This window comes from Gymnogyps californianus, chromosome 3 (assembly GCF_018139145.2).
Source record: "Gymnogyps californianus isolate 813 chromosome 3, ASM1813914v2, whole genome shotgun sequence".
NCBI classification, from domain to species: domain Eukaryota; kingdom Metazoa; phylum Chordata; class Aves; order Accipitriformes; family Cathartidae; genus Gymnogyps; species Gymnogyps californianus.
Window position 1 is genome coordinate 79,244,894 of NC_059473.1, and position 18,371 is coordinate 79,263,264.

General features: G+C 38.4%; 1 protein-coding gene across 5 annotated transcripts in view; it reads left to right on the forward strand.

The window, feature by feature from the left end:
* Nucleotides 1–1,367: 1,367 nt before the first annotated feature.
* The window catches only part of HACE1 (HECT domain and ankyrin repeat containing E3 ubiquitin protein ligase 1), a 55,798-nt gene continuing 38,794 nt past the window's right edge, over nt 1,368–18,371 (forward strand). For 3 of the 5 annotated variants that reach the window (XM_050893792.1, XM_050893795.1, XM_050893794.1), the window contains exons 1-9: nt 1,368–1,449; nt 5,928–5,982; nt 7,236–7,325; nt 9,547–9,651; nt 11,011–11,086; nt 11,364–11,495; nt 12,667–12,749; nt 15,204–15,300; nt 17,804–17,905. In XM_050893792.1, the coding sequence (XP_050749749.1) occupies nt 1,374–1,449; nt 5,928–5,982; nt 7,236–7,325; nt 9,547–9,651; nt 11,011–11,086; nt 11,364–11,495; nt 12,667–12,749; nt 15,204–15,300; nt 17,804–17,905 (816 nt within the window). In that variant the 5' untranslated portion in view covers nt 1,368–1,373. The remainder of the gene's footprint in view (nt 1,450–5,927; nt 5,983–7,235; nt 7,326–9,546; nt 9,652–11,010; nt 11,087–11,363; nt 11,496–12,666; nt 12,750–15,203; nt 15,301–17,803; nt 17,906–18,371) is intronic. The other 2 variants (XM_050893796.1, XM_050893797.1) reach the window with 2 other exon arrangements.

Sequence of the window (18,371 nt, forward strand, 5' to 3'; positions counted from 1 at the left end):
CACACTTCCTTGCATTTGGAAGTAGATCATTAATAGCAACTTGTTGGGGTATGATTATCCCACCATTTTTACATTCTCACTTTACAGCATTTTCATGTAACCCATACTTCCCTGGCTTGCCAAGATTACATTAAGTAACACCTGAGGCATCATTAAAGCCCAAATACCTGACACTGAATGCTTCTTCACACTTGACAACTGATATTATCCTGCCAGAGGAAGAAATGAATTGACAGACTCATGCTGGCAGTTGTTTCCTTGCACAGTCCTAGGTGTCTACAGTTTTTGTTCTGGCACTTTTGCTGGAATTCAATTTACACTGACTTGCTGATGAATCCCTGGGTTTTCCTCCCCCACACTGGCAGGTACCACACCTGCTCTTTTTGAACCCCACCAGTCCTCCAGGAGTCCATTTCAGCTAGGTCTTGAGAAGTCTTAGGAGGGAGTTCATGAGGCACAGCTGACTTGCGAGCACCTAACCAATCTTTCCTTAGTCTACTCTCAGAGTATAACAATTTTTCCTTGGATTCAAGTGCTTTATCTGCTTTGTTGTAGTTGGGAGTGACAACTGAAACACAAAAAGACTTGACAAACAATTTATGAACATTTGTTCTTTGCTTCTCATGTCTTACTCTATGTATTATTGCTATTAAATGCTGCTTACATTTTTTTTAGGTTACAGCTCCTACATCTTCCTTTTCCTGTGTTTACTTTGAAAGTGCTAGTAAGGTCAATCACACTTTTCATCCTTGCTATGCGCTTCCTTCTTCATTTTCAGTAACCCCTCAGGTTTAAAGCTCCCAGAGTTTGACTGGTGAAAACCCCTCTCCCCCCAGCCTGGGGCTTCTCTAATCAACGCTGCAGCCTGGCTGCAATTTCAGGGCAGGGATGACAGCAGAGCTGCCCCATCCTGCTCAGGTGCATTTGCCAGGTGCCATTACTGCCCCCAGCTCTGGGGAAACGAAGGCCCCGAGGCAACACTGGCAGGATCACTCCGTACAGGCGATTTCAAAAGGCAGTAATGTTTTTTCAAAAACTGTAACAACCAGATGCCACAGGTTTTGAAAATGTATCCCCGCCCCCCATCCCTTTTCTGTTGTCCCCTAGGAAAAAACCAAACCGAAGTGAGCCGCTCCGCCTCGCTACAGCCGCCACCTATGAGGAGCGCGCGACTCCCGCCGCGCGGCCCCGCCCACCGCGCATGCGCGCAGCCGCGCGGCCTCTGAGCATGTGCAGAGAGGGTCGGGGGCCGGCGACGGCCTCGGTAGTTTCCGCGCCGCCGCCACCGCCGCGATGGGCTGAGCGGAGAGGTGGCGGCAGTAGCAGCAGCAGCGGGGGGGGGTGTCAGCGGCTCCAGGCTGGGCGCCCCGAGGATGGAGAGAGCCATGGAGCAGCTCAACCGGCTGACGAGGTCCCTGCGCCGCGCCCGCACCGTGGAGCTGCCTGACGGTAAGAGAGGGGCGGCGGGGCGGCGGTCTGTCCCGGCGCTGCGGCGGCCTCCCCGGCCCGGCCCGGCCCGGTGGGGGTGAGCTGAGCTGAGCCGAGCCCGGGGCCGTTGCGTGGCCCCGCCCGGCGAGGCGACTCGGGAGAATGGAAACCGGCTCCCTCCCTCCGCCTCCGAGGGGCTTTTTTTATTTTTAATGGTGATAACAACAGCAGCAACGACTTCCCCGTCCTCTTGCTTTCCCCGGTGCCTCGGCGCCGGAGGACGGCGGTGTCAGTCACAGGGCGCGGGGTGCCCCTGCCCACTGCTGCCGCCACTGGGCCCGGGCGAGCGAGTGGTCTGGGGTGCTGGACCCTCTTTTTGTCCGGTTTTAAATCCTTTGTTAGCTGCTTTGTCGATGACACACTAGTGATGACGAATCTTTGGTTGTTTTTTTTTTTTTTAAATAGTGCTGAATTTTGTTTGAAAAAGTGTTGTAAGTCACTGTCACTGGTCACAGTCTAATTTTTTTGGCTCTAAACTACTTCACGTGGGTGCTAGCCACCCGATATTGGGATGGATTTGAAAATACAGCTTTAGGCTCTTATGGCAAGTAGTTTAGTGTTCCAGCCATATCCAGCTTTTGGGAGCACTACCTCTGCAAAAGCTTCTGGATATGCAAAAGTTTCTGTTCTTGTGAGTCATGTGCTGTCATTGTACTTTCTTCAGGGTTTGTTTTTTACGGATGAGTCCTTGGCTGTCTGTCTGCCAGCTTTCATCTCTGGTGGTGGAGGAAATGGATTAATACTCTGTTTTCCCTACGCATTCGCTGTTTGCACTTCCTGGCTGCTGCATATGAACTTCCCCCTACGCTGAGCTGTTACGCCCTTTCCTTATTGTCACCCATCAACAGTTTCCGTGTCTGCCAGTGCAGTTGCTCATAAATTTCACAAAATTGACAGACAAGTTTCAGATGGATTTTGCTGCTTCTTGTAAGCCCTTGAATGGCAGCAGTGAAAACTGACGTAATACTGTTAACGTAAGCTTAGACTTACACAAATAATGTAGTAGCACCAGTTTAACTAATTGATGATGGTAATATGAATAATGCTTAGCACAACCTGTGCCAATTGGAGCTGCTTTAAATTTACTCCAGTACTAGTATAGGCAAATTCATTCTGAATTTGAGTTCAGCTGTTTTATTCCTATTTTGGGCATTGTCATCTTACACTTCAGAGGTACTTATGCCTGTGGTAGTGCAAGTGCAAGCCCTGTGACCTCTGGAACAAGTACTTGTCTTGCCCTGTAGTGCAGAAGGAATTCTCTAAGAATTACATGAAACAAATCACAGCTGGACTGAAATAAGGAGATAAATGGACTTCAGGCACTGAAGTCTCAGATTACATTCGAAGACAACCTCCATTCAATGGCCATCTAACTTTGGCTACATCTTAGCTCATTGCATGTCTTCTTTCTTGACCTTGGTGTTACCTAGGTTCATGCAGGCCTGCCCAAACTCTTCTTGAGAAGCACGTTTGGGTTGTAGTGTGTTGCTCCAAACATGTACGGACAGGATCAGCTTAGAAAATACCACCACCAGTCTAGTATGGCATGTGGTTTGGTGGCTTCTTGTGTGCTGTGTCTGGCCTCTTGAAGTATGACTTTTTTTCCCCCCCACATACATTTGAATAGCTTTAATTTGAAAGATACGTAGTTTACCTCTCCATCCTTAAACTAAGAATCATAGTACTCTCTTAGGAAATGGAGATGTATGTTTGAACTTCCTTATGCTGAAGAAGGCACTAAATCCAGGTATTTAACTTCCTTTGCATGTGCTGTAGCCATTAGGGTATTATATGGATGGTGCTGACACTTCTTTAAGATTGTGAACTCTGCCAAATTCAAGCCAGTATCCCTTACGAAATAAAATAATAAATGTATCTTGTCAGGCTAGGATTCTAGATGATGAATTTTAAGTGATTTTTTTTTTTTTTTTAAAAGCAAGCATTAACACCTGAGTCCAGTGCCAGTGAATACCCTGAGCTGACCTTGCCAATAGGAAACAGTATTGGTTTTTTCATCACTCTTCTGAAGTATCCTTCAGCAGGCGTTTTCTGGGCACTTAAGAGCTTGACACAAATTTCTGGATTCTACTGTTAAGGCTCAGTGCCTGAGAACTAGGTCTTGCAGCCCAGAGCTGTAGGTTTGAGGCCCTTTGTTGGCTCTGACTCTGCATTTTGGGTGCTTTTTTTTGTCTTTAGATATTCATGACTTGAAATGCAAGCAAGTTAGATAACAAATAAGTTCTGTAAGTACATGAGGCATATGATGCTTTTTCTTTCCCTGGTGTCATGTACTTTTAAGTCAATAGGAGTTTGTTTATGAATAGGGATAATATTTACCAAAAATAGGCACAAAAGCTCCTTAGTCCCACACCCTTTTAATTATTTCTGTACAGAAGAACTCTGGGAAAATCTGTATATGCTCCACAGTGTAGATTTTGTTAATAGACTAGCAAAGGGCTTAGTTTTGTAACTATATCATAAACACCTTTTATGGCCCAGCTACACTCATGTTTGACTACTGTCTTTTTCTCGATCACTATACTTGCAATATAGTTTTTTTGGTCTCTTTAACAGGGCATGATTGTGGAAATACATAAGGATGTCATGCTTAGATTTAGTTGGCATTCTCAAGTTCTGTTTTTCGTTTCAGTTGGAGAGCTTAATCTTCTTGCCAAGAGATCTGTGGAACAGAGCTCAAGCAAGAAATTGTTTTCATTTGTATATACTGGGAGCTAATCATGGATACATTTTTAAAAAGTGATAAAATCTTTTCCACAATTGATATCTTTATTTAGCATCTATTTAATTTTATTTCCAGGACTCTCCCTCTGTGTGTGTCCCCTCCCAGCCTGCCCCGCGCCCCCGCAGTCACATTCTAGTGGTGCATGTTGGGGATGGAGTTATCTGATGCTCATGGAGCTCTGCCATAAGGAGCAATCTATAGACAGTTCAAACTCTTGAACTTGGTGATGGTTAGAATGACTCTCTGCAGCTTTGAAACATCATTTGGTGTTTTGAGAGGCTTGTGTCTCTTCCACCATGCGTTCACTGTAAGCAACATTGGTGTTTTTTTTAAATTTTTATAAATAACAGAATTAATGTGATTTGAATATGACTTGCCTCTTTTCAGTGTTCAAAGGTAGTAAGATTAGCATTGCTTCTTTTGTTAGCTACAGACAGACTGCTTCAAATAGTGGGTAGCAGCACTCATCTTGGAGCACTGTAGAAGAATAATAATGAATAGCATAGCTGCAGCATGATAAGGGTTTCTCTGGCTCCACTTGATAACTCTGAGGAATTCTTTGTTTAATATTTGGTAAATATCAGCTTGCCTATCTAGTGGAAGTAGTGAACGTTTAGAAGCATGGTACGTAAAAGATAGGAGAAGCTATACTTGTTTGGGTCTGGTTTAATTCCTTCTGTTCTGATTGCTTCGTAACTTTGATATTTGGATCAATTAAGATGATGAGGAAAAAGTTCAAAATAAAAGTAGTATGAGAACAGTCATATATTTCCATATCCTGGAACCATATAGCTCAGTTCTCAGAAAGTGTAGTCCCTCCTGTCATAAGCTGGCATCTACGTGAAGAGTCTGTGGAGATTGTACTCCAAACAATAGGTAGTTTGCTTCAAGCTAGAAAATATAATCATTATACGTTAATAATAATTATTGTACATTAATATTAATAATTATTATACATTAAAGCCTTTTAAGTTTTGTCAAATTCAGCCTTTAAGAATAATATTTTGCTCCAGAAAGTCTATAAGTGACCAAACAGACATACCACACACTGGTGGTATGTGCTGGTGTGTGCTGGTATGTGCAGCAGTAGTACTGACAGGGACTGTATAGCTGAGTGTCTGTTCCCACCACTGACTTGGATCTCTGTGTTCTGGCCTTTTTTCATTGCCTTCAAACATGGAATATGAAACTGATTATAAATTTAAATGAAATTTATTGCATTCAGGTATTCAAGTTTAGAGACAAAAATGGTTGTGGAGTAACTTAGTTTAAAGAAATCACTTTTACAAACTCATAGGTATCAGGACTATGCAAGTCACCTTGGAACACAGGAAATTTCCTTTTTAAAATAAGCTATTTACTTTTTTGTTAATGTGTGTTTCTTAAATACTTTGACTTAATTAACAGAATTGTCAATTTAAAGAAATTGATGCTCCGTTGAAAATTCTGTAATTATTACTTTGTAAAAGGAAAAAAAGCCACATTGAAATTTCATGTATTGCAATCCTGTTAATTACCTCTTCTATCTAAATATGGTGGCTTTTTCTTTATAAAGAAACTTCAGGTACCTATAACCTGTGTAAAAAGAATGATCTATTGAACAATGGACACTTTAAAAGGTAAGTAAGTGTTGCTAGATGATTTTTTTTTACATAAGATTTGTTTATGGTAATAGAGTAATTTAATTTCTTCACAGATAATGAAACTGCTGTCTATACACTAATGCCAATGGTTATGGCTGACCAGCACAGGTGAGAGCTTCTTTAAATTTCCTTTTTTTTTTTTTTTTAAGGTCCGAAAAAACAGCATGTTTGCTAGAGTTGTAGCTGCTAGAGGACAGGAGTAGCTGCTAGAGGACAGAGCTGCTACTCTCAGGAGTTTTGCTGCTGAACTGCTGAGATATCTTCTGTAGCTGAAGTTAGTCACTGACTGTGTGCATCCCAGCATATTCTTACCTGAGAAACCTGTTTTGTTTTATGCCATAGACCGGAGCTGGGATTTGTTCTGTTGTTGCACATAGAGAAATTTGTCCTACGATAAGAACAAAAGCATTGTTCTGTAACTGGGTTGTAGTTCTGAGTGTGTATTTATTGATGACATAGAAGCTCTTAGTCTCATTAGATGTCTCGGAAACATGGAATAAGAGTTGGACAATGAGACTGATACTTCTGGGATTCCTCAGATGAGCAGCTGTTTCTCTTACCCAGTTGTCCTCAAAGTGGTTGGGACCTGGGGGCTGTATAGTGCCAGCTAAGTGGTGCTACCTTTGGATGAATTTTGTAGGCAAGCAGGTAGTAACTCTTACTGAAACTGTAAACTGTTTATCTAATCAGGATAAACATTTGTTCTGCTACATAATATCTTGTTCAGATTGTGTGCAAGGGTTTTAAATTATGTAATCAGCTTATTACTGGAGGTTGAAATCACTGGTTCACTTAGTTTTACCTCTTTTGAAATATTTTATCTTAACTAATATTTTAGCTGTACTAATTCATTAGGACTTGAAGGGTCCTATTTAAATTTCTTATCCTATTGGCATATCATGTGTCCTTCTACTTAATCATGACTATTTCACATACCAGTCTTCCTTCTGAACTTTGCCTGTGTTTGGGAAAGCTGCTGGATATCTGGTTAGGCTGTCTGTGTTGAGATAAGGAGGAAGATGGGAATTTATAGTTTTTCAAACCAAAGCTATTAATATGCTTGTTTTCCATATATGTAAAGAAGAGATATGGCCATCTGGTCTAATTCTTACTAGTTTATATTTGAAACAGTTGCCCAGTGTCACAGTTCATTTTTTATGTACAAGAAAGAAGTGAAAAGAGTAAGTACTGTTAATATGCAAGTGCTTGAAAGCTGTTGTGTCCCTTGTTCAGAAATTAGTTGGAGGGAAAAGAAATAGTGATCAAGTAAGAAATAGAGTACTTGTGTACAACTTACAGTATATACTTTGCTTGGACGTTGTGAGCTATTTTTTTAATTAAAGTTATATTTCTGTTTGAAGGTCTGTCTCAGAGCTGCTATCAAATTCAAAATTTGATGTGAATTATGCATTTGGACGTGTGAAGAGAAGTTTGCTTCATATTGCAGCAAAGTAAGACTTACTTGAGTCCAGTCCAGAAGTTAACAATGAAAGTATTGCCACAAATCTAAGGCACCAATGTAAGCTGGAAAACTCTGCAGTATCAGTTAACGTTTTGTTTTACGCTTCCTTTTCGTATTTTGTTTGTTCTTTTAGCAATGTGTCTGCCTCATTGAGAGGACAGGTTTTACACATGATACCAAATAGCTTTCCAAATTCTAGTGACAGAAGTCTTGGTGGATACTTCTTTCCCTTTCTGTGAAATCTCAGTCTGTGAAGAAATGTAGCTGTTATGTGTATCCTGTATAGCTGGGTTACTCTTGCCTTTGTAGATTTAGGGAAACCTTGTCTGCAGGTTGTCCTCATTTTGGCTGTCCAGGACAGCTGACCCGAACTAGCCAAAGGGATATTCCGTACCATAGAATGTCATGCTCAGTATATAAACTGGGGGGAGTTGGCTGGGAGGAGGGCATTGCTGCTTGGGCATCGGTCAGTGGGTGGTGAGCAATTGCGTTGTGCATCACTTGTCTTTTCTTGGGTTTTATTTCTCTCTCTCTTTTTTTTTTGTTCCTTTTCATTACTATTATTATTATATCTTTATTATTATTGGTTAGTATTTTATTTTAGTTATTAAACTGCTCTTATCTCAACCCATGAGTTTTACTTTTTTCCCCGATCCTCCTCCCCATCCCACTGGGAGGGGGAAGTGGCTGCTTGGTGCTTAGTTACTGGCTGGGATTAAACTATGACACAGGTGCTACTTGTTTTTGAAGTATTCTAAAACAGTGGGAAGCACTTGGATGTTCATTGGGAAGCAGCTGTTCAAAGTACTTCATGTGACCGTAACTGAAGGGAATATAACTTGGCCACTAGCTTCTAATAAATGTTTGTATCCTGGATAAAGGACTTAAGGGCAAACTTCAAATCCGTAACTGAAATTATTTGTTATTTATGTAGCTCTTCAATGGGGATAAATCTGTACTGCCAAGAAACGGCCAGGTTAACATAACCTTAACAGAAATGAACCAGATATTTTTTGAAATGGTCTTTCAGGAAACTAAACTTTAAACTAATGAATGAATGCTGTATATTTGGGTCCCATTTTAAATATCTTGAAGGTTCTTACCTTAAAACTGGTAAAAAAAAAAAGTAAAAATAAAAGAAATAGTAGTAGTATTGCATATAAATAGCAGGTATTTGGGCACATAAAGGTAGAAGTTCCAGCTTTCTAAGCAGACTGTTTTAGAAATATGTTTCCTAAACATTCCATCTCAGAATTACATGCTGCTTATATAAAACTTCCTTAAGAAAGTACTTAAAGAAAAAAATTCAAGCAAATTTTTAGCATACATTGTAGAAGTATCTTTGAAAAGCTGTATGTATTGATCAAAAGACCCAAGAAATTGTGTTTCTGGATTCTCTTTTATCTTGGCTAGTTATTGGGTCATTAAGAGGTCATTGAGATGCTGTTTTTGCAACTTATTCTGCAGCTAGTCTTCAGTTTCTTTGGGTTATTGTGTAGCAGTTCTGTCATTGGGAAGACTAGTAACAATGGATAAGCCGGTTGTGACGGATACAAAAATACTGTATGTTTATCCTCCCAATCAGCTCTTCCTCTTGAAGAGTTGAGGAGTAAGATAAACATATAATGCAAAGTTTCTGTGTTCTTGGTGACATTGATTATCCTGAAGAGCTGCTATATTATGAAAAGTAAAAGGGAGTTACAGGTTCAAAACATAGCAAAGAAATATTTGTATGAGTTTTAGAATTTTTCTGATATTTAAACTTTTAAATGTAACTTCCATACACTGAAGCGTAACAAAAGGAAATTATATTGGAATTGTTATTTAATGGAAAATTCAGTCCTGTGAATAGATTAAAGATGAGGGAGGTGAGAGGAAATAGTAAGCAAAACATTTTAAACAGTTTACATTTTAAACAATTGGCAGTCTTAAAGATTTGCGGTTGGGTTCTAAAGTCACTAAAATCACCTAGAAGGCTAGCATCTATTCATTAGTACAGGTTATGATCAATCAGTTCTTAACTGCATTAAGTTATTAAGTTTCCTTTAGCTTTGTGTAACTTGAACTATGAGGGTATAAAACCAGTTTTGTGTAAAGATTTTCTACTGAATGTAATCTGTGCATAGTATTGCTGTTGTCTTTACGTCAATATAGATTTGGCTTGTAAATATCCTTGTTACGGTTTTTTCCCTTCCTTATTTTGTTCTTAGCTGTGGATCAGTTGAATGCCTTGTTCTATTATTAAAAAAAGGAGCAAATCCAAACTATCAGGACATTTCAGGATGCACACCTCTCCATTTAGCAGCAAGGAATGGGTAAGAAAAAAGTTTTTAAAACTCTTAAAAAGGTTTTGTGCGTAATGCACTTGAGCTGACATGTTCTGTAATATTTTTGCATAGTTCAAACACAATACTTTGGTTTTCACTTTTGAAAATAGGGATGGCCCACTTACAGGGAACGTGAAGATTAAAATCCATACTTTGAATATTCAGAAAATAATTTTTTATAAATAGGAATTTATGTTTGAAGTGCCAATTTCAGTGCCAGTCAGTGTTTTCTGTTAAGCAGGAGCTTAATGATTCTTACAACAGTGATTGAACAAGGGATGCATTCACCTTCTGCTTAGCTAAGTAAGAAAAGATTTCGAAGAGGACACTGAAGGGTTCAGAGATTTCAGATTTTTCTCAGATAGTGTCTCCAAGGAAATTTTTACTACAAGGAAAGGAATACAAAGTTTGCCTGCACAGTATTAGGAGAGGGGGAAAAAAACCAAACCCAAAACAGTGAGCAAGCACCTCTTTAAGATCTTTTAAGATGTTCTTTCTTGAATTGTAGTGTGTGGAAAAACACAGCTGATAATGGTAGTGTTGTCTTTTTCTTTTTAGAGTATGTATGTGTTACAGTAACTGAATTGTATCATGGCTGGTACTTCAAATAAGGAGGTAGTGTTTAGTGGCTTTTAGGTATGTGGGAGGAGTATTTGTAGGAGAAGGGAGAAAGAAGCAGCCAAGTGGTACATGATGAAATGCAGAAATACACACAGGAGACAGTTATGTGGAAAGGAGGCATGAGAAAGGTGCGAGAGGTACCAAATAAAAAGGAAAAGTAAGAATAAACTCTTAAGGGTAAAGCACTTGGAGCACTAGAGAGTGTTAAAAGACCAAACAAAACATGAAGTTGGAAAAACACCCCTACTTTTGTTAAGGCAGTTATTGTACTTGCCACAGATTTACATAATGTTACAATGAGTGTCTCATTAAATAATGATTTGGTGGTGTATTGTAAGTGTGTTCACTGAAGTGTACAGACGATGATGAAGTTCATGGATTTCCATTAGCTGAACTCTAGCTTCTTGTCTTGAGAGTGTAGTTCACGCTGAGCTGAAGCTGTTAGAGTGGTGGGGAAGTACTTCTACACTTTCCACAAAAACATTCAGCTACACAACTATGTTTTTAGCCCTGTGCTGTCATATGCTACACTTGCACTGTATGAGTCTGGTGCTACTGATGATCGCTTCTCTTTTTCACATGCTCAGTACCATACTCCTTATAAAGTAAAACTACCTACTGTGGTTTGTACAATGATGAATTAGAGCAAAAGGAGCTCTAATAAGATACTTGGTCTTTGTAAATCATTTTCCCTGGCTGGCTTTTAATGTGTTCTTTTGTTTATAGGCAGAAGAAATGTATGAGCAAGCTGCTGGAATACGGTGCAGATGTCAACATTTGTAATAATGAAGGCTTGACTGCAGTAAGTGCTGTTGATTATCGTGGTGCTCTTAAAATGAATGAAGAATTTGAAGATTCTAATTTCTTAAGCTTCTGCCATCTTACATGTAACAAAACAAAACTGCTGTGTGTCCAGTGCCCTTAAGAATCAAAAGATGTGATCAAAGTACATAAGCGTATGATAGTATTGTTCAAAGCTTCTCTTCGAGAAAATGTTGACAATAGTGCAGTCAGGTTTAAAATCATATTTATGAAATACTTATTGCTAAAGGACACATATATCATCATTTTGTACTTAGATTCATTGGTTGGCTGTCAATGGACGAACAGAATTGCTTCATGATCTTGTTCAGCATGTCAGTAATGTAGATGTTGAAGATGCAATGGGACAGACAGCCCTTCATGTAGCTTGTCAAAATGGACACAAGACAGTAAGTTTCTAAACTTTATTAATGCATTGGATTTGTGAAGAATTGGGTAAAGCCTCAATGTTGTTGTGTGTGTTATAAACTTCAGGCTAGGCATGCACATGATAATGGTTAGAAGTGTGAAAACTCTATTGTTTGTCTTAGTATTGACTGCATACACTTCCTAACAACAATTAATTTATTAACAACTAATTTATTCTTGCGGAGAGGATTGATCTCAGTGTTTATGGGAGTTTAAGTGACTTACTGTATACTATTCAGCTGTTCTGTAGTACTATTATTGCCTTGTTGATTGCAGGCTTTGATGTAATGTTAAACATTTGAAAATGTTCTTCCTTGCTTCTTAGAATGTGTTTGATTCATAATTGTACCAGCCATTATGTGCTTTTGAAATCTGAAATGATCTTAATTTACTGTGAATAAAAAATGAATACAGAGGTGGGTCAGTTAGATATTTAACATTAGAAGTAAACAAGTTCACATTAACTCTTCTTTTATTGATCTCTGAATAATTTTTAGGCTTGGCCTTGCATTAGGGCTGACTATTTACTTTCAGAGTACAGGTCTAGGTGCTTTGCTTGAACTGCATTACAGCCATGTAGAGTTATACAGATTGTCTGCAGGACTATTTACTGCTCAAAAAAATTATCTTTCTACCCAGATCCTTTCTGTTGTCATTGTCAGAGCTCAACTTTGGAAGACCAAATTCTGACAAACTGTTATCTATGGACTTACCTACTTTATGTGACTGCAATATAGCAAAAGTTGTTTGAGAGTTTGCTCAATGTTTTCATATTTTAGAATTTGCTTACTTATTTCTTCTATTCTAGTGTGTGTTAAAAACTTCAGCTTGTGATAAGGCTGTTTATGGCTGTCACTAACTTGAGGTTTGCTTCTCTAAAAAGTGTTGTTTTCCTTTTTAAATGGCTTGTAGTTCCAGGGGTCTTTGACATTAGCTGAAGTTCAATACAGGGCATTGTCATTAAAATGGGAAGTTCAAAGGAAGCTTTATGAGCTCTGACAGCCATGATTTTCCATATAGTGTTTAGGAATTTTGGTTTTTGAGATTCATTACTGAAAATTAAATCCTTCAGTGTAATTAGACACGCATGTTGCAAGCCAATAGAATTTTCTGTTGCTCTTTTTCTAATTCTGGTATTTTCTTCTGTTCTAGACAGTGCAGTGTTTGCTGGACAGCGGTGCAGATATAAACAGGCCGAATGTGTCAGGGGCAACTCCGCTCTATTTTGCTTGCAGGTTATATATTCTTAACTTTTGAATACTATGCTAAAAGTGAAATCGACCCCCCCGCCCCCCGCCTTCTGCAATAGCAGTGATTAGAAAGCACAAAATTTAGGAATCATAAAAGCTGACTGGTATTTAATCTTGCCTCATGTTTGAATGTAGTTTGGTATCTCATCTAAATACTTAGTATTGCAGGCTTATATACCTCTTTCTAATAGACATGTTAAACACATAGCTGTGCAGGTTCTAGCATGAGTCATAAATCAATGGCTGCTGAACTCTTTTCTGAAAAAATGAGATCTACTAACGTAGATTATTTTGAGTAAACTAAAAATGCAGCCTTTTATAAGGGAAGTTTGACTATTCTTTCATTATGTTATTACAGTGTAGGTGAAATGTGCATATCTGCCTTAAATTTACAATGTTGAATTGAAATTACATTGTTGCTTTGATCAGTTCTGTTTTCTTCACAGTTTAGTTTTATTTCAAAACTAATCACATATGATAAATGACCTTTTGTTTTGATTGGAGCATTTCTGCTATTTGGTAGAACATTCACAATTTTATAATCCCTGTACTTTGGTTACAGGTTAAATAGTTCACCTATGATTAAATGTTAGTATAAACAAAGGGAGAAATGGACTGACGTGGTGGCCTGCCAAGAGTTATGTTGTGGGAGCCCTGGTCTCTGGAGCTCTGGAGCTAGTGTATGCTGACTCTTGGCAGTTAAGAAGAAGGGAGGTGGAGAATAAATAGCTGCTAGCTAATTGAATGCCTTTGTGCTTGATTTAGGGACTGGTATTGGCATCCACTTTAAAAGTAGTAAGCAACTTGCCTCAGCTTGGAGGTTTTCCATGAGAAGGGAATGTGTTGCAAGTACAGTGGTGATGTTCTTTTAGAAATTAACAGCTGGAGCAGCTGACAGGGTAGAATGAACAGGGTGCGTAGCGGAAGTCAATGTCTCCTTGTCAGAAGTGCCAATTGGTCATGCTGCCGCCTGGGAAGAAAGGTTATAGGTCCCTGATGACAGGGAGAGCAGGATGTGGTAGTAGTGGCTGGCGATGGCTGGAGAAAGGGTATCGGTGCTCAAAGTCTGACTCCGAAACACCTGTTTTTTCAAGGTGTTGAGTTGTGCACTTAGTCTAGAGAATTACAGTGAAGAGGTGCTTCAAGTAGGCCGTTAGTCTTAGCTCCTTTCTGAGATGTAGTAGCTGACTCTGAATGTTTGTTTGCATTGGGGCAAAGTCCGGTACATTAGATTAACCTGTTGCCTTCCTGGGCTGGAAGGACATGAATGAGGAGAACTCAGCTGGGAACTATTGAGAGACCAGTGAAGCTACCTATTGCCTCTCAGCTGTTAATTGTCACTTTTCCTGTGCCCTTCCTGAACTGTTAGTGCAGGCAGCCTTGGTGTGTTCCAGGACAGCAGATACTCATATACATTTGTGTAAAGGGCGCACTGCAAACTAGCTTGTGATCTAAAACTTCATTGAAAAACTTGTATCTGTAACATTAATTGCTATGTCTTTTGTATCAGTCTTTCATTTCACCCTTTAGATACTTCTGTATTACATTTGTCAGTATATGCACTAAATATTGGTGAAGGTGATAGTCAAGTAGTCTTTCAATGTGTTTTTTAGAAGTTGGTTCATTAATCACTGGTACCCAACTTCTCATTTTCTTCAGAAGAAAGGGTTTTGGAAAGTGGATGCTCTAGGTGTTGAGGGATATAAATAATCTTTGGTCTTATTTTTTTTCTAGGCAATGATGGCCCGTTGGACTAGTTGTTTGAGAAATTCTCAACTCAAGGAAACATAAGTGTCTTATACAACCTATAAATAGATGAGTGAGACTGTGAAATAGACTCTGAAGGGAAAAGTAAAACTCATCACTCTTCACACTTAAAGGCTAGGCAAAACATTCATATGTATTGATTAAAAGAAATTAGAGCCAAGAGTGATGTATTGAAGTCTTGTGCAAAAAAAAGATGTTTTATCCATAAAAAAAATCTTACTAATGTTTTACTGATGGTTAAAGCACAATTAGATTATTTTTTTTCCCCAAATCTGGTAGGAGTGAGCAAAGAGCTCAGTGAAGAAAACTTTCCCTGTGAAGTAAATTACAGTGTGAATTGAGAAAGAGCTCTTTTTTTGCAGGAAATGCAGCTCATACATATTTATGAGGCTAGGCTAAGATGAATCATTTCTGAATGATGAGGGTGACTCTGGCTTGATAAATGGACCATACCTAACTTTGCACTGTGCTTCTGCAGTGGCCTTGAAAGGTAGTAGAAGAATATAAGTGGCATTATCTTCCACCCTGTGTTTCTGCTTAGTTTCATGCCGTAACTATTCGTTTTCTCCTAGCTTATGTTGGTTTTGTTTGTTGGATGCCATAAAGTCACATTTATCACTCATAGTAGAGCATAAATGCTGTATTAACTCTTTCTTCTCTTCTTTTGAATAGCCATGGTCAGAGAGACACTGCACAAATTCTTTTGATGAGAGGAGCCAAATATTTACCAGACAAAAATGGTGTTACTCCACTGGATCTCTGTGTACAGGTATTGAGTTAGCAACACTCTTTTTATGTGAACTTCTGTAACTTACTAGTGTCACCTGATCAGTGTTATCTTTTTTATTTTTAAGGCCTATGAAAGATGGTAGTCCTTTGGCGAAACAGAAATACAAAAATAATTTTTTTGCAATTAAATTGATCCTACAGGCAGGTTCCCAGTTTGTACCCTTTGCAAAAGTCTTTAACGTTTTTAAAGACTTTGCAAGATTGGAGCTCATGAGAAACAAAGAGTTTGCAGAACTCCATTTGACTAGAAAGTTTGGGAATCCTTGGTATAAGGGTAATAGACTCTGTTCAGGTGCTTAACTGTTAGCAAGTAAGAGGTAAAGGCATGCAGAAAGGAGTGATTTTTTTTTTTTTTTTCTTTTAATCTCAACTAATAGATTTTCTTTTCTCTTGATGAGATGTTGCTAATAAAAACAAACAGAACTTACATGGTGCTGACTGTTACTTTTCAAAGATATTCCAAATACTATATCTGGATGAGGAACAAAAGTCTTAAGCATTTTCAACTACTGTGCAAAACGCAGTCTTTCTTGTTTGATGCCAAATATTGTTTGCACTGCTTGCTAGAGTGTCTTTTCTTGATTTGTGAATGCTGACACATTTTTCTGTAGGATCAATTTAAGGTCAGTGTGTAAATAACACGTAATGAATGAATGGAAGCTTTTGAACCTTTGCTAGTAATCAGCAGACTACAAAACTGTGAACTGAAGGCTAAAAAAAGAATCACTGCATTCAGCGGACATCACATTACCTTGGTGCATGTCATTAGTTTGGCAGGATAAAGTTGAAATGTTCAAATCTTTTGCTGTACTAGCAGATTATTTTAATCTCAAGTTACTTAATTTCTGAAGATTCCTCATGTGCCTAAGACCTGCAGTTGAAGTAGCTGTGTGTATGTGGTAGAGACTGCTGTCTCCAGTACCCGTGGGATATTTTTGGAATGTTTAACTCTGGAAGAATTTATTTTATAGACTATCTGTGGAAGGTCTTGATCAAGTTAGGTTATTTACAGCATTTCTTTTTGGATATAAGAAATTCTAGTAAGTCGTCAGTTCTGGTCACTCAGAAGTGCCAGATCACTATACTGTCTCACTACTGACTCAGCTGTGAAGCTCAGAGTTAGATTTTTTCCTTTATTATGGCAAAATGTCTTACCATTGCCATAAACCCACATGAAGTCTAGTCAATTTTGAGGCTTTCTGCAGCCACGGACCTGTAAGACAGTATACCAGTGTGTACTTAATGGTACTATTCTTAGTTTTATGATTAGTGTTTCGAATGTCTGCTTCAGTCTCCAGTTTTACAATCCCTAGGGCACCACTTTATACATCAAAATTCTGTCAACTTTTTTTAGGTGTGAGTAGTGACACCTGGTGTTTGCTGTTTTGTAGTGATGATCTTACTGTGTTTGCGATCTAGTTTACAAGTTCGTGATACTAAGTAAAAAAGGAGAAAATGAAATATTTTCTTTCCTTTTACATCAAGGATTTTATTCTTTGCTTACAGGTCTGCTTTTCAGAGTAGATACATGTTTTTAGAAGACTGAAATTACAGTTTCTTATACTTCTTGCCAACATGGTATTACCTTGATTTTGAAGAGCTGACTTTCATTAATTCTTGTGGATTTTGGGTGGTTTTAATTTTAATACTTAATTTCTTGGCACCAGGAACAATTAATTTAATCTGTTTAATGAATCTGTTATCACTGAAGCAAGTTGTAAACTCTCATGCAAAGAGAAGGAGCCTCTGGAATTGCAGCGTTTAATACATTACATGGTCATCTTTCCAGTGTAGAATTTGATGTGTATTCAGGTGTTAGGATGCCTACTTTAAAAAATACAACTGTGTTAAATAAGAGTTGATACAAACAAACCACAAATTCAAGTTCCATTCTTTCCAAAAAACGTTTTTCTCAAAAGGTTGTGAAGTTAGTCTGAGCTGTTGATCTAAGGCACAAGTGGAATCATAACTTTAAAATCAATACACAGGTAAATAACCCTTTCATGGGTTTATCCTGTTTCTTCCTTTAACAAGTCAGATTTGTGCCTTATGAACCTTTAGGAAAATACTTGTTTTGAAGGATTAGATTCTGGGTGTAATTAGGTAGACGTGTGTCATCCATCAGCAATGGGAAGAGAAGCTAAATATTGCACTGTTTTTAATCTCTGGTAAATTGTTAGGTGAAGTGTTGTTCAAATGTAACTTTGGCTTTCTAAGTAGGAAAGTGTGTCAAGAAACAGAAGGGAGCAGATATATATGAGCCAATATACTGCAAGAATTTGATTCTGTCTTCTCCCAAAAGTTTTGTGATATCTAACTTTGATATATTATTGAATTTCAGTTTATTTTAGGATTGGATTTCTCCATTCAGCATTAAAAAAATAGATTTGTAATCCTCAGTAGGTTTTAATGCCTATAATAGTATAAACCCCAATTCTAATGTTTCCTTTAATGAAAACGTTTTTTGAACTGTTGCTTTTTAGGGTGGTTATGGAGAGACTTGTGAAGTCTTAATACAATACCATCCTCGGCTTTTTCAGACAATAATTCAAATGACACAGAATGAAGATCTACGGGAAAACATGGTAATACAGTATTATGTGTTTTATAGTTACCAGTCTGTGTTGTGGAGATCTCGTTGCTTAATATGAGTGTTCTGATTAGAAGACACTACCAACAGTTGACTGTCAGTGCCACAGTAGTTGACCACTGTGTATTTTTCTTTCCCCCATGGAATATGTACAGTCTTCACATAGTTTTAAACACAAGAATTTGGGATTAAATGTAGGATCTATTTTAATTTATGTTCTAATGTTCTATTTAATTAATGTTCTAACTTTGCATATTTGGCACAGTGATATAGACAGTGTAAGAATTGAAAGAGCAGGCTTGTTGCAAGCTTCAATACAAAGGTGCTGGTAGAGCATTCTGTATATACAATTACTTTGTGTAATGGGGCCTGTTTTCCTTCATTTAGTGCTTATCTGCAGATATCCATTCTAGGATGTGTCTCGAGGCTTGAATCATCTAGAATGAACTTGAACATTCGGA